The sequence below is a fragment of the Xyrauchen texanus genome, chromosome 3 (assembly GCF_025860055.1).
Source record: "Xyrauchen texanus isolate HMW12.3.18 chromosome 3, RBS_HiC_50CHRs, whole genome shotgun sequence".
Taxonomy (NCBI): domain Eukaryota; kingdom Metazoa; phylum Chordata; class Actinopteri; order Cypriniformes; family Catostomidae; genus Xyrauchen; species Xyrauchen texanus.
This window is the reverse complement of record NC_068278.1, coordinates 9,581,644-9,595,576: the sequence shown is the minus strand read 5'-3', so window position 1 is coordinate 9,595,576 and position 13,933 is coordinate 9,581,644. Positions and strand designations below refer to the sequence as shown.

General features: G+C 39.3%; 1 protein-coding gene across 2 annotated transcripts in view; it reads left to right on the top strand.

The window, feature by feature from the left end:
- The window catches only part of LOC127631403 (neuronal migration protein doublecortin-like), an 83,008-nt gene extending 74,395 nt beyond the window's left edge, over positions 1-8,613 (top strand). For both annotated transcript variants that reach the window (XM_052109525.1, XM_052109520.1), the window contains exons 6-7: positions 5,046-5,143; positions 7,473-8,613. In XM_052109525.1, the coding sequence (XP_051965485.1) occupies positions 5,046-5,143; positions 7,473-7,529 (155 nt within the window). In that variant the 3' untranslated portion in view covers positions 7,530-8,613. The remainder of the gene's footprint in view (positions 1-5,045; positions 5,144-7,472) is intronic.
- Positions 8,614-13,933: the final 5,320 nt, after the last annotated feature.

The following is a 13,933-nucleotide window of genomic DNA, read 5'->3' as shown; positions in this document are numbered from 1 at the left end:
CAGTGCATTGATTTGTTCTTCGGAAATCTTTCTTTGAGGAACTTAAAAGGTTTCTCCAGTGTCTTCACGCTGTGGAACACTTTTAGTTCCGAAACTAACCATTTCACCTACTGAGCATCAACCTACTGAGTCTGCTGAGCATCAACATAGTAAGGCTAACCTAGAATACAAATTACTACTTATTAATATACAACCACCCATGCATTTAATTAGGACATGAAAGGCTGAGCTCAGCACTTTTAGAGAAGTTTTTTGCATATCTCTTGAGCAAGACTTTTTGCAGCTCATCCAACAGTGCTTGGCTCCTCTTCCGAGACTGTTTTTTGTTGTTGTTGATTTGTTGCTCTTCATTAGCTCAAACGATTTTTAGTCCTGGCATCTGGTCCTTAGGTTTTTGTATTACTTAAATAAAAGCTCTGTTTTTTATTGTAAAAACAGCCTTAAGTGCCCACAATGCACTCTGGCCAGCATGCCACATTACACCACTCTCACATGTAAACACAGCTCGGGTGTATCATAGCAACCTGCTAAATTCAAAGAGAGATGTGTAAATGAGTTCCAGCAAACACACATACGCACACACACACACACTTGCAGCTGGCTAGACGACAGCTGACAACATGATTATACATAGGCATTAAACCTCCATTTACACACAACCGGAGGAGAAACTAGTTTGAGACACTGTCTAACCCAATAATTTGTCTTTTCTTTCCCTTGCTCTGTCTGTGGTTTTTCCTTGATACCCCTTTTCACATTTGCACTTTTATATTATCTATGAATTAGTAGGTAATATACAGTAATAGGCCTCGCTCTGAGGTGCTATTTTTGCTTGAGAATCTCGGCCTGGTCCCTGCCTCCATAATATTCATATTATTGATCAACAAATAATTTTTAAACAGAAACTGTTACCCCTACTTCTAAATATGTAGTTACAGCTTTGCAAATAGTGCCTACATTTATGTGTAACTAAATATACTGGGTAGTAACAAATTACTTGTAATTTGGATTATGTGATCTGGATTTAAAAAATCAAGTACTTGTAATTGGATTACATTATATTTCAGAAAGTATAATCAGATTACAAATACTTTTATGGATTACATGATTCAATTCTTGGATGGCAGAAAAATTAAGTCATAAATGAAGGCCACACCTTCTCATGAATAATTGTGAGGAGGTATAATCTGACATCTCTACATCATCTCTAGATACATATAACGGGATTACGTATTTAAAATACAAACATTGTGTAAATTGTCAGCTTTATGCTAAGCTAAAATGCTCTTTCTATCCATTTTACAAGCACGTTACCAGGTATGATCATATTTTTTTATCAAGAAAATTCACAATTGATCATAATTTCTAGTATGGACTTGTGATATTAGGGCAAAAATTCATCAATCAACAGATATTATTTTTATCACGAATGGTTAAATAAGAAGTTACAAAACATACTGTAACAACAAATTCAACAAAAAGAAACTTGCAAACAGTGAAACCATTCAAGCTCATTAATTAATCAAACCTGGTGCATGCTGGGAACAGGTTTTATTTATTTATTTATTTATTTAACTGTTTTAACCCCATCACAGTAAGCTTGGAATGAACATGCTTGTCATTTCAATACTGAGACTACGTCCACATTACACATCCGGATACATTTGAAAATGGCATTTTTATTTTTGATACACTCTCCATCCACAAGCATTTTCAAAATGTTTCTCGTCAACATTCAAACAAATGAAAACTCTTAAATCGTTTAATGCACATGCGAAAAATCACCATTCCATTTATGGTGTTATCCTCGCAGTTGTCCTTGTGTTCTGTTACCAGACAGCAATTCCTAGTAAACTTCTCGTCGCCTTTGATCAGAATCAGAATTAGATTTATTGCCAAGTATGCTTGCACATACAAGGAATTTGTTTCTGTGACAGAAGCTTCCAGTGCACAAACAATACAACAAGACAGAGATAATAATAAAAAAATAGACTAAAAATAAAATGAATAGAAAATATAACTATATATATATATATATATAAATACACAATAAGACTATATATATATCCAATAAATATTACATGAGCAAGAGTGTGATATGGCCCTACAACAGCACTGCTGCGATTCGGCTGCAGGTTATCACGGCAGTGCTGCTTTAGGGCCATATTGCACGTATTGCGAGTGTGTTTCGCAAATTTTTCTGCTTCAGTTGTTGTGGTGTTGATTCACATTGTTTCTAGATGATTGTGCAGAGTGATCAGATAAATAATTGCAAAAAGCTTCATTGGCCAAAAACATTTACTTTATCACAAAAACCCAAATTTCACTGTTTTTTGGTCCTGGCAAAATGACCAGCCAACATAATTTTTCTAATCATATCAGCAGTGCCTGGGAAAGTGTGAATGAGTACTAGTCAGGTGAAATCCCTCTATCATTCTGATTGTATTATAAGAGCAGACTGATTGCTATAAAAGGAGGGAAGAAGTGCTTCCAATCATTGTGTTCTTGTTAGCAATGGTTACCTCTAAAGAAAGATGTGCAGCCATCATCGCTCTGCATCAAAATGGCCTCACATGCAAGGAAATTGCTGCAAAGAATATTGCACCTGAAAGAACCATTTACCGGATCATCAAGAACTTCAAGGAGAGAGGTTCAGCTGCAGTGAAGAAGGCTTCAGGACATCCCAGAGTGTCCAGCAAGCGCCAGGACCGTCTCCTACTGAGGAGTCAGCTAAGGAATCGTGTCACCACTAGTGCAGAGCTGGCTCAATATTGGCAGCAGGTTGGTGTGAGTGCATCTGCACGCACAGTGAGGTGAAGACTTTTGGACAATGGCCTGGTGTCAAGAAGGGCAGCAAAGAAGCCACTTCTCTCCAAGAAAAACATCAAGGACAGACTGATATTCTGTAGGAAGTACAAGGATTGGACAGCAGAAGACTTGTGCAAAGAAATGTTCTCTGATGAAGCCCCCTTCAGTCTGTTTGGGACATCTGGAAAACCGATAGTCCAGAGAAGAAAAGGTAAATGCTACCATGAGTCCTGTGTCGTGCCAACAGTGAAGCATCCTGAGACCATCCATGTGTGGGGTTGGTTTTCATCCAAGGGAGTGGGCTCTCTCACAATTCTGCCCCAAAACACTGCCATGAATAAAGAATTGTATCAAAACGTCCTGCAAGAGCAACTTCTCCCAACGATCCAGGAGCAATTTGATGATGATCCGTGCATTTTACTAGCATGATGGAGCACCATGTCTCAAGGTAAGAGTGATAATGAAGTGGCTCGGAGATCATTACATTGAAATTTTGGATCCATGACCAGGCAACTCCCCGGATCTTAATCCCATAGAGAACCTGTGGTCAATCATCAAAAGGCGAGTGGACAAACAGAAGCCCACAAATTGTGATGAACTCCGAGCACTAATAAGGCAAGAATGGATCGCCATCAGTCAGGATTTGGCCCAGAAGCTGATATCCAGCATGCCAGAGCGAATTGCAGAGGTTATGAAGAACAAGGGTCAACACTGTAAATATTGACTCTTTGCATATATTGAATGTTTTTGCCAATAAAAGCCTTTAAAACTTATGAAACGCTTATCATTGTTTTCCAGTATACCATAGAAACATGTGAAAAAATTATCTACAAATACTGAAGCAGCAAACTTTGCAAAACACAAAATGTATGTCACTGCCAATACTTTTGGCCACAGCTGCACAACAGTTCATTGAACAAGTAAATGTAAAACAATTAGGAAAAAGTGAGATTGGTCATAAAAATGCATTTGTGCATGGAACTGCTTTCTACTATTACTACTCTGTAGCACCAGCCAGAAGGCAACAGTTCAAAAAGGTAGTGGGCTGGGTGAGTGGGGTCCAGAGTGATTTTTCCAGCCCTTTTCCTCACTCTAGAAGTGTACAGTTCTTGAAGGGGGGGCAGGGGGCAACCAATAATCCTCTCAGCAGTCCGATCTGCCCTTTGTGTTCTTCTGATATCTGATTTCATAGCTGCACGAAAACCAGACAGTTATTGAAGAGCAGATGACAGACTCAATGACTGATGAGTAGGACTGTATCAGAAGCACCTGTGGCAGGTTGAACTTCCTCAACTGTCAAAGGAAGTACAATCTCTGCTGGGCCTATTTCACAATGAAGTCAATGTGGGTCTCCCACTTCAGGTCCTGTGAGATGGTAGAGCCCAGGAACCTGAATGGCTCCACTGCTGCCACAGTGCTGTTTAGGATGTGAGCGGGGGTCAATGTTGGGGTGTTCAATCATCTCCAATCTTTTGAGCGTGTTCATCTTCAGGTCGTTTTGACTGCACCAGTGTGCCAGCCATTCAACCTCCCTTTGAAGGATTTAATGTGAAGATTGTACAACGTAACATTTATCTTTAACAACGCTATCAAAATTAATATCAGGCACACAACACTGCTGCAACATGGGCTGCCGTCTTGATTATTTTGGTTTGAATGGATCAAATGACTGCATCAAATGACAACAAATACATCATCGTTTTCAGATATTTCTGTTTTCACTGTCCACACTACAATGCAAAGAACAAAAGCTCTTCAAAAATCTCAGTGTGTCTCAGTGTGTCTCAGCTCTTCAAAAATCTCAGTGTCTCAAAAATCTCAGTGTGTCAATGGCAGGACAAAACCTAGAAAAAATGTAGTTGCAGTTTCAAATTAAAATGCAGTAGTGTGGATGTGGCCTGGGTAAACTCACTCAGATTCGACGTGCCTTATAATTACTCACACATTAAGAATACAGTATAGGTCCTGTATTAATAGCCCATGGCATTTATCTTTCAAAACATGTTTTGTGTCATCCCTGTTATTACTTTAAAAATGTTTTGGGGTTAAAGGTCAGTGAAAAATGTGTTTTAACAGCCTTAACTAGCAAATGTAATTTACAGTCTGTATTGTGCTTAAAGCTAAGAGTAATATTTGTTCCTGTAAATAAATCATTATGATTTTTTAATGAGTTGAACTATTAAGCTTGATGAGGCCAATTTTTCATTATCTATTTTCCTTTCTCTGTATTACTCAAGCTAATGGAACAGGTTCCAGTAGTCAGCTTTCTACACCCATCTCTAAGCAGTCTCCCATATCAACCCCGACCAGTCCCGGCAACGCCCGCAAACAGAAGGTAACCTTCTTCCAATTTACACCATTCTTCTTCCTCTCTTTGGATATGATCGAAATGGCATACAACCATGCTACGTGTTCTATTTTTGCACAGTATGCATATCTTGGCCTTGTCCCAAATGGCACCCTAAGCCCTTGCAATCCTTCTAAGAGTCCACACATTGGCAACTGCCACATAGAGTGTCAGAAAGTGGTCCACTGTGAAGCTTGCATCATTGCAGGCTTGGCTGAAGTATGCATTGAGGGCACAATGCGGCCTACCACAAGGGAGGCGATGATTAGCACACATCTGAAACCACTAGGCTCTGTCCCATTTACCCTTGCATGGTGAAATCCTACAGGCGAAGAACCCACATAAAAACCCACATAATTACTTGTTAAGAAGCCTATTTTTTATGCTGCTTCTACATTGAACTCTGGGAGAGTGAAGTAATAAAGAAACTCACTGCTAAAATGACTTGCTTGTCCACTGTGAATAAGTGTAGCTATGTACGAAACACTGCCCACAGAAGTCACTGCTTAACCAACAACACTTCCTATTGGTCAACACTGCGAATTTGAGTGTTAAAATTGACCTAATTTGAACCCTACTTGGAATTCAAATAGGGAAATTTCTTTGCCACCAGAAGTCCATCATGCAAAATTACTGAGTACATGGATTCCCACTGAGCTGGCTGTATTTCGCTCACTAGATTTCTGCAATGAATGTATCAAAGCACTTGCCAGGACTTTTTTCTCTTTTATGTCCAAATAGATGTTTTACATGTTAACTGTGCAGACCTGCTTTCTTACTGGAAAAACTCTAAAAATTCTCCCTTGGTGGCACTTTCTGCAACTCTTGTCATTTGGAGGGCAAAGCAATGCTTGAAGCTGCCGTTGCGCTGTTGATTTATTTGTAATGTAAATTTACACAAAATTGGATATTGACTATATTTATTTCCAAGAAGGTAACTGGGTGCCACTAGCTGAATTAGGCATGCATCATAGTGAGGTCATGTGACAATAAAGCATATAACTGTTTGAAACATTTACTCAGTCAATACTACTTTTTTAAATGGTACGCAGTATAACTTATAAACAGTGCAATATGGCATAAGCAGTACACAATAACTTTCTTTACATTATTTGGCTGAACGGGAACCATTGCTAAACTGTGCCTTTCTTATATGGGCTTGCTGACATTGGAACAGGATTAGGATAGACTGACTTAACGTATGTAATACATTTAAAATGTTTAAAGCATTAATATTTCTTAATTACAATTAAGACATTTACCATTAATACAGCATAAACACTGGTTGTAAGGGCGGACCTCTGCGATGTGACTGTCCGGACTCATTACACTGACGCACACACCACAAACAAAACACAGCAGTGATTCAGTGTCAGTGAGAGAGTTATGGAGAAAGGACTCTTAACCCTATTTGTTGTACAACACAAGCCTGGGACTTATGACAGATATCAAGTATTTTTCAGTCTATGTCAGGCACATTTTAATTATCGAAGCACGCCAAGTCTTAACTATCACCAAAACACTGCATGAGACATTTTTGTCTGCAAGCACTTTTCATGAGGAGTTCAAAGCGGCACTTGACGCTGATGACCTAACACGAATCATGAACGCAGATTCTGGCTGATGACACAGTCTGCTGGCTGATTAATATTGTGGAGGATGAGAGTTTAAGAGATTTAATGTCCATTGAAATGAATATGTGGGGACTAGTACCTACTTAGACTTTGGGAAACGTTTAATGTTACTTGACTTGTTGCTATTTTAGTGCATTTCTATCTTAATACTGTGTAAGGCTTTGTATGGAACAAGAAAAAGCATTTTATTGTTACATATTGTTTTGTTTTCTTTTATAAGAAGGAAAAAATGCATTTTGACAGGAAAATAAGTATATTCAGAGAACAATTTCAGCATTTTCAAAATTTGCAATTAATCACGATTAACTATGAAAAATTATGTTATTAATTGCGATTAAAATTTGAAACTAATGACAGCACTACTAAATACACTAAAGCCACTTCATCAGCACAGTTCCGAGAACGGATAGCTAACTGTGCTAAGAAATGTTCAGGTGGAAATGCTACTGGAACCGTTGACCACCGTGCTCAGAACCGTTCGGCCCAATCGTGGAAAAGCGTCTAAGTATTCCATTCTGAACAAAGCCATACTTTTAACACTTTACTATCTTTCCTACCTGTCTTTCTCATGAAACAATCACATTAATCAAATTTTATTCAAATATTGCTTCCCCAAGTTAATGGGTTGGAAACTATGAAAACATCCTCATTTCCTCATTTCAACCCATTTCTGTTTCCTCTAGGATCTCTACTTGCCTCTGTCTATGGAAGATGATGATTCACAGGGGGAGTCCATGTAGACTCTTTCTGCTTTGCCCTCCAATCAATATGAAATCCCATCACAGAGATATCGCTGTTCCTCTCTATCTTGGAAACATCAACATCGCCACCCTAGTGTCCTGGATGACTGCATGCATCACCTTTGCAGCCTTTAATCTCTGATGCTTTGCAGCGATGGTCAGCGCACTATTTGCTGCTTGAGAATTTGCTGCATCCATTTTCCGTGTTTTTTCCTGTTTTGATAATAGATTTGTAGTGACTGATGAAAACGCTAAGTATATGCGGGGCATATGCTGCAGTTTACACGTGAATTTTGACAACAACAACCCAGTTTGTACATGTGATATACTGTTGAAATTAATTTTATATATATGAGAAATTTGAGAAGAACGTTACTGTTAAGACGCAGATCAGATCTTTCAACATTCAGCCATTTTTTTAAATGAATAATTTTTAATTTTTCATACTGACTTTTTTTTTTAAAAAAGCTTGGTCTTGTGAATTCCAAGCAGCAAATAGATGTTTTTACAAGGGTGTGATAGTATGACTTAATTAATAATAAAAAAAAGAATAAAAAAAAAGGAAAAAGAACAAAAATGTATAAAGAAAAATACTTGTTGCACCATTAATACTTTTTATTAATATTTTTTGTAACCCTCTCTCTGTCTCTCTCTCTGTGCAATGGTTTATTGTGAATTAGTATTTTAAAAGCCCTAAGCATTTGAATTAGTATTTCAGAGCTACGTCCTCCATATCACTGTAAATAATATGTACAGCCTCAAAACACACACATCTATGTTTTTGCATTATGGTAAGATTTTTAAGACATAGATGTAATGTTATATGCCCATGGCTCTGAAGGTGCCCATTGGAAATTAAGAGGGGGGCCAAAGGCCATATAATCAGATCCTTTTACTTTCAAAAGCAATCACATTAAGGTTTAGAATGGTAAAATGTAAAACAAACACACAAACACACACACACACACACACACACACAACACACATACACACACACACACACTTATTTTCTGTTGAAGGGACTGGTTCAAGGAAAAGTTCACCCAAAAATGAAAATTATGTTATTATTTAATCACTCTTATGTCATTCCAAACCCGTACGTCTTCCATGGAACACAAAAGGAGACATTTTTGCAGAATGTTCACATCGCTCTAATCCGTACAATAAAAGTGAATGGGGACTGGGGCTGTCAAGCTCCAAAAATGACAAAAAGACCCAAGAAAAGGAATATAATAGTTGTCCATATGACTCATGCACTATATTCAAAGTCTTCTGAAGCCATAAGATAGCTTTCTGTGAGGAGCATACTGATATATAAGCCATTTTCATTGAAAATCGTCCCTATAGCCGTAGCTCTCAAGTCTTCTTCGTATATGAGTGGCCAGTTTTGACATCAGTGGCATCAAATATCATTGGTTTCATGCAAATTGTATGACTAATCCTCATTTTTGGGTGAACAATACCTTTATAAGCGAAAATGTCATGTAAGGCACTGTTTCTTTTTTAGAAAGCCAAAGGTATGTTGCATAGAGGGAGGTTGAAAAACAAAATGTTCTCTTCCCCATCGGTGGTGTATGTATGGAAATGTTTTATTCAAGGCCCTCATTTGAAAATAAACATTTTAGAAAACCAGATTCAAATGTACCACGATTTCACCATGAAGTTCCTTTGTCAATGTACTGTATGGTAGCATAAATTCAGTCATATTTCAATTCCACTCTCAGAGAGCACTGTGATGTACTCGTGAAATCTGTTGCTCATCTCTATGACAGACATGAAAACTAGTGCAACATAACTGCAACCCCTTTGACTAATCTTTTTACAACTTTTCTCTCGTTTTCAGCTGAATATTCTAGAACTGTAAATGATCATTTTTCACCTTCCATTGTGCCTTTTTTAAATCATCCTTGTCTTTATGAGAGAAAAAAAGAAAACTACAAGAAAAGTAAACTCTCATTTGTCAAATGTTTAACTACTTGTAAATCTTGCTCTCTTTTTACATGGTTTGAAATGAAGTGGGGATAAAAAACTAACTAGAACAATTTGTAAGTTGTTACTGCTAGTTTGCGACACTGTTTTTAGTAGTTTACCAGGGTAATTCTTCTGACATGGTGCAGATGCTCTCTTTGCTCATGTAGTGCTGTAAACACATGTACTGATATTTTTGGGATTGGGAACATAAAAAAAAATCAGACATCCTCTGTGATGATCATGTACTTTCTGCTGTATCATTGTGACTTGTTTTGGTGATGTCATTCTGTGTATTAAACTTCTCTCTTTACTATTAAAACAAGATGCTATTCCACAGCCTGTTTGGACTGTAATAATGCTCATGAATGTTTTTGTTGTTGTTGTTATTTTTTGTTTAGTTTCTTTCAGACATTTTGCTTCACCAGTTAACCCAAAGCATCATGATCCCACAGTTTTTTCACATTATTTACATTCATGGCTTAATTTTTACAATATGTATATGTCTACTGTAAAAGAATGTTCCAGGTTCAATAAAACTTAAGCTCGCCTGTGTTGTTGATTACCAACTCATTTTTTACTCATCCCTTAGTTCATAAGTTTATAGTAATACACAATGGAAGTCTATGGGCCAAGGCATTGCACAAAATACATGTTAATATACACAGTGTCATAAGTATAACCAAAAGACTAAAGAAATATTCTTGAACGATTAAGACACACGGCAAGCCTTTGTGAGCTCCGTGTGGACCTCAGGGAAGAATGGTGCACTCTTGGTTTGTTGACGACAGCTGGTTTGCAAAAAACATTCATCCAGGCGAGACTATTCTGGTTCTTCTGGAAGGGACCACTAAAGACCGAGCTCCTCAACCATCCTCGCGAAGATGCTCCTTATCAGTGGCGTGTGCACGCTCCTCAAGGGCAAGACGTAAACCACTTCTGAATGCGTGTTATCTCTGATCACTCAGTCTTGAATGAGTCATGAAATGCTCTTTTGTTTATAGTTTTATTATCTTCCCTGAGGTCCACTGATAATGTTAGTAAAGTTTTATTTCAGCAAAACAGTCATCATTTTGTAATATATGATCATTTTCAAATCCGTATCTGACCATCTTTCTGAAAAGCTTGATTTTTGCCTCAACTCCTCCTTTAAATTTAAATGTAAACGCCCTCTGTTATGATTGGCTCACAGCGTGCAGCCCCTCATATTCACCCATTTTTGAAACTCAATTAGAAGAGAATAAACAAGCACCAAAACACAAAAAATTTACATTTCACTGTTTACTCACAATGCACATCCAACACATTGCATCCGAATATTTTTACAGTATTCATCTCAAGCACAACTGTTAACACTCACACCCTGTCTACACCAGACACTATAATCAATGATGCGGTCTTCCATGGAATCATCTGCTGCGGTGCGTCACTCCAACAGTAAGCAAACAGGTGTCCCATTCCATTTTGCGCTGCCGCTACTACTGCCAACAACACAAAGAAACATTACAGAAAGTTTGTTTCGATGTGCTGGTGTAGACAGCCTCAAGGATGTGCACAGCACGTCAGCATAATAAACAATCATGGCATTTGAAATATTAATGAATGGAACTGTTTGCTTACGTTTTTTTAACGGGTCCAATAGTGTTTTTAACTGTCCCATACCTTCAGTGACAATTCCTTGACAAAGACTCGTTTAAGACTGTTTGACATGACGCACACATCCAGTTTATCATCCTGCACTGAGGTGCACATTGCCGGAAACAAATCAAAATGGTCAAAGACATTCTAGTGCGTCGTATACATACACCAACAATTAAAAATAGCGCTGATAGGCAATAGAACAGTTTGTTGGGCAGTTAAAGCGACAAAACAACAGGAACCACAGCAGCTGATGAAACTTGTCAGAGTTGAAACTTGACACTGTGTCTTTTAAACGCATGCCAGAAAGATGACAACAAAGACGTCTGTGTAGTACATGTTTGTATACAAAAATAGTGAAAAATAGTCCAGATATGTCTCCTTTAGTGTTCAGGAGTAGTGAGGCCACAGACAGTAGATATTTGTCCTCTCTGTTTCCGTTTATGAGCCAAGAGAGCACCACCGCCATGGGAGTGCTGATTATTTAAATAGGCATTGATGTTGTTATGCATTGACAGTGTCGACAATAGAGAATTGTCGACAAACATTTTCATTGTCGAATAGTCATTTGATCTCTTTTAACATAACATGAGATCACATTAAACTCTAATGATAAGTGCAGCACAGCAGCTCAGGCCTCACTGAGGAGAGGAAGAATTACACAGCTCACAGTCCAGATGCACTCTAAACTTTCCAAACAGCTTCAGGTGATGTCGATTGCAAAGTATGAGGGAATTATAATGGAAAAATACAAAATAAGTAAATACAAAAGCACTCTCATTGTGGAATAAGTGGAGCTGGAGCAAATCTTGTGTGTCGAGCGTCTTTAAAGGAAACACCCCAGATTTATATCTTATGCCTCCTACACACTACAGGACTTTCAAACACGTCAGATTGTGGTACCGTTCATATTAGACAACTGTCTGTCTTGTCATGGAAGTCGTAGTGTTTTCAAATTACACAACGAATCGGTGACAGGGGTGAACACATTACAAACATTTCACTATTGACGAATCCCCAACTCTTCTGCCTGGACTCCAAATTATGTTTCACAACAGAGTACATGCGAGAAGTGATACGGAAACCGAGTTCCTTGCTCGTCCGTCACTACCCTTGAAGGCGGTTGCTGTGAACCTGTGCCCGCAAAACGCCACCACCTGGCGGGATCAATTGACAATCTCCTCCAAGGCCTGTAGGATAACGTCATATCTGGTGACCAAGGCCTAAAGCACTGCTGGACAGGCCGCCTCTGCCCTGTATGCCATGGCCCTCCTGCAAGTCCACCAGGCCAAGGCGTTAAAAGATCTGCACCTGGGTAGTCCTGATCCTGATGTGCTGCAGGAACTGCACTCTGCGACCGACCTCGCCCTTCGGGCCATGAAGGTCACAGCGCATGCACTCGGACAGGCGATGGCCACCCTCGAGGTCCATGAACGTCACCTGTGGCTGAATCTGGTCGAGATGCGGCACTTCGACAAGGCTCCCTTTCTCAACGCCCCCATCTCCCAGATAGGCCTATTTGGCGATACCATTGAGGACTTCGCCCAGCAGTTCTCTGCGATAAGGAAACAGACAGAGGCCATTCAACACATCTTGCCCTGCTGTGGCTCAAGATCCCACGTCTGCTTGCTGAGGGCGTCGCCCTGTGGCGGTGAAACCCCATGCAGCTCTGCCCAGGCCCAGCTCTCATCCCCAGCGTAGAGCTCCCTGCAGGAGAAGGACGCCACCGTCTCATGACGGGGTTCAGATACAGCAGGTGTTCAGACACGTCATAGTTACTACAGACACATCCCAATCATGCTGGGGAGCCGTGTGCAATGGGCACGCAGCCGCTGGCTCTTGGATAGAGCCGCGGCTTGGTTGGCATATCAACTGCCTAGAGTTGCTGGCTAGCAAGTGTTGATCCGCTCAGACAACACAGAGACAGTAGCGTATATAAATCGCCAAGGCGGCGTTCGCTCTTGTTCCATGTCGCAACTCACCCGCCATCTCCTAAATAGCTTATATGTTGCTTCTCAAGTAAATGTATCTTGTTTTAAGGATTTTTAGACAATTCTAAATGGAAAACAAACTTGATAACAATAGGATTTTTTGCAGTTTTTTTTACTGAATTAAACTTAATAAAAAGTATTTTTTCCCCTTTAATTCAGTGAATGTCATTTATAGGTATTTTTAAAAGATGATTTTGTATATTTTATTGTTAGCAAACACATTTAATACAACCTTTTATGTTGGGGCACAAGCTGAACAATCGGTTAAGGAATAATGATTAATTATTGCAATAATTGCAAAATAGTCTAATAATCATTCTGATAATTGTTAGAGGCTCGGTCTCATCTTAGATGGAAAGTTGAACATTGGAACTGTGTTATTTGGTCCGAAGAGCCCACATTTCAAGTCAGCCATTGTTTTATCCGGGCCAAAGAGGAAAAGGACCATCTAAGCTGTAATCAGCATCAGGTCCAAAAGCCAGTGTCTGTATGGGCCAGGGGTGTGTCAGTTCCCATGTCATGGGTAATTTGCACATCTGTGAGAACACAATGAATGCAGACAAATATGTATAACATTTACTGCCATCATCACTGTCTTTTCCAGCAGAACAACTTCAAACCACATACTGCTCAGATTACAAGGGCATGGCTTTGTAAGCAGAGAGTGCTGGTGCTAGATTGTCCTGCAAGCAGTCCTGACCTGTCTGCAATTGAGAATGTGTGGTGCATTATGAATCGCACAATACGGCAACAAAAGACCTCATACAATTGAGCAGCGGAAGACCTACATAATGGATGAATGGGGGA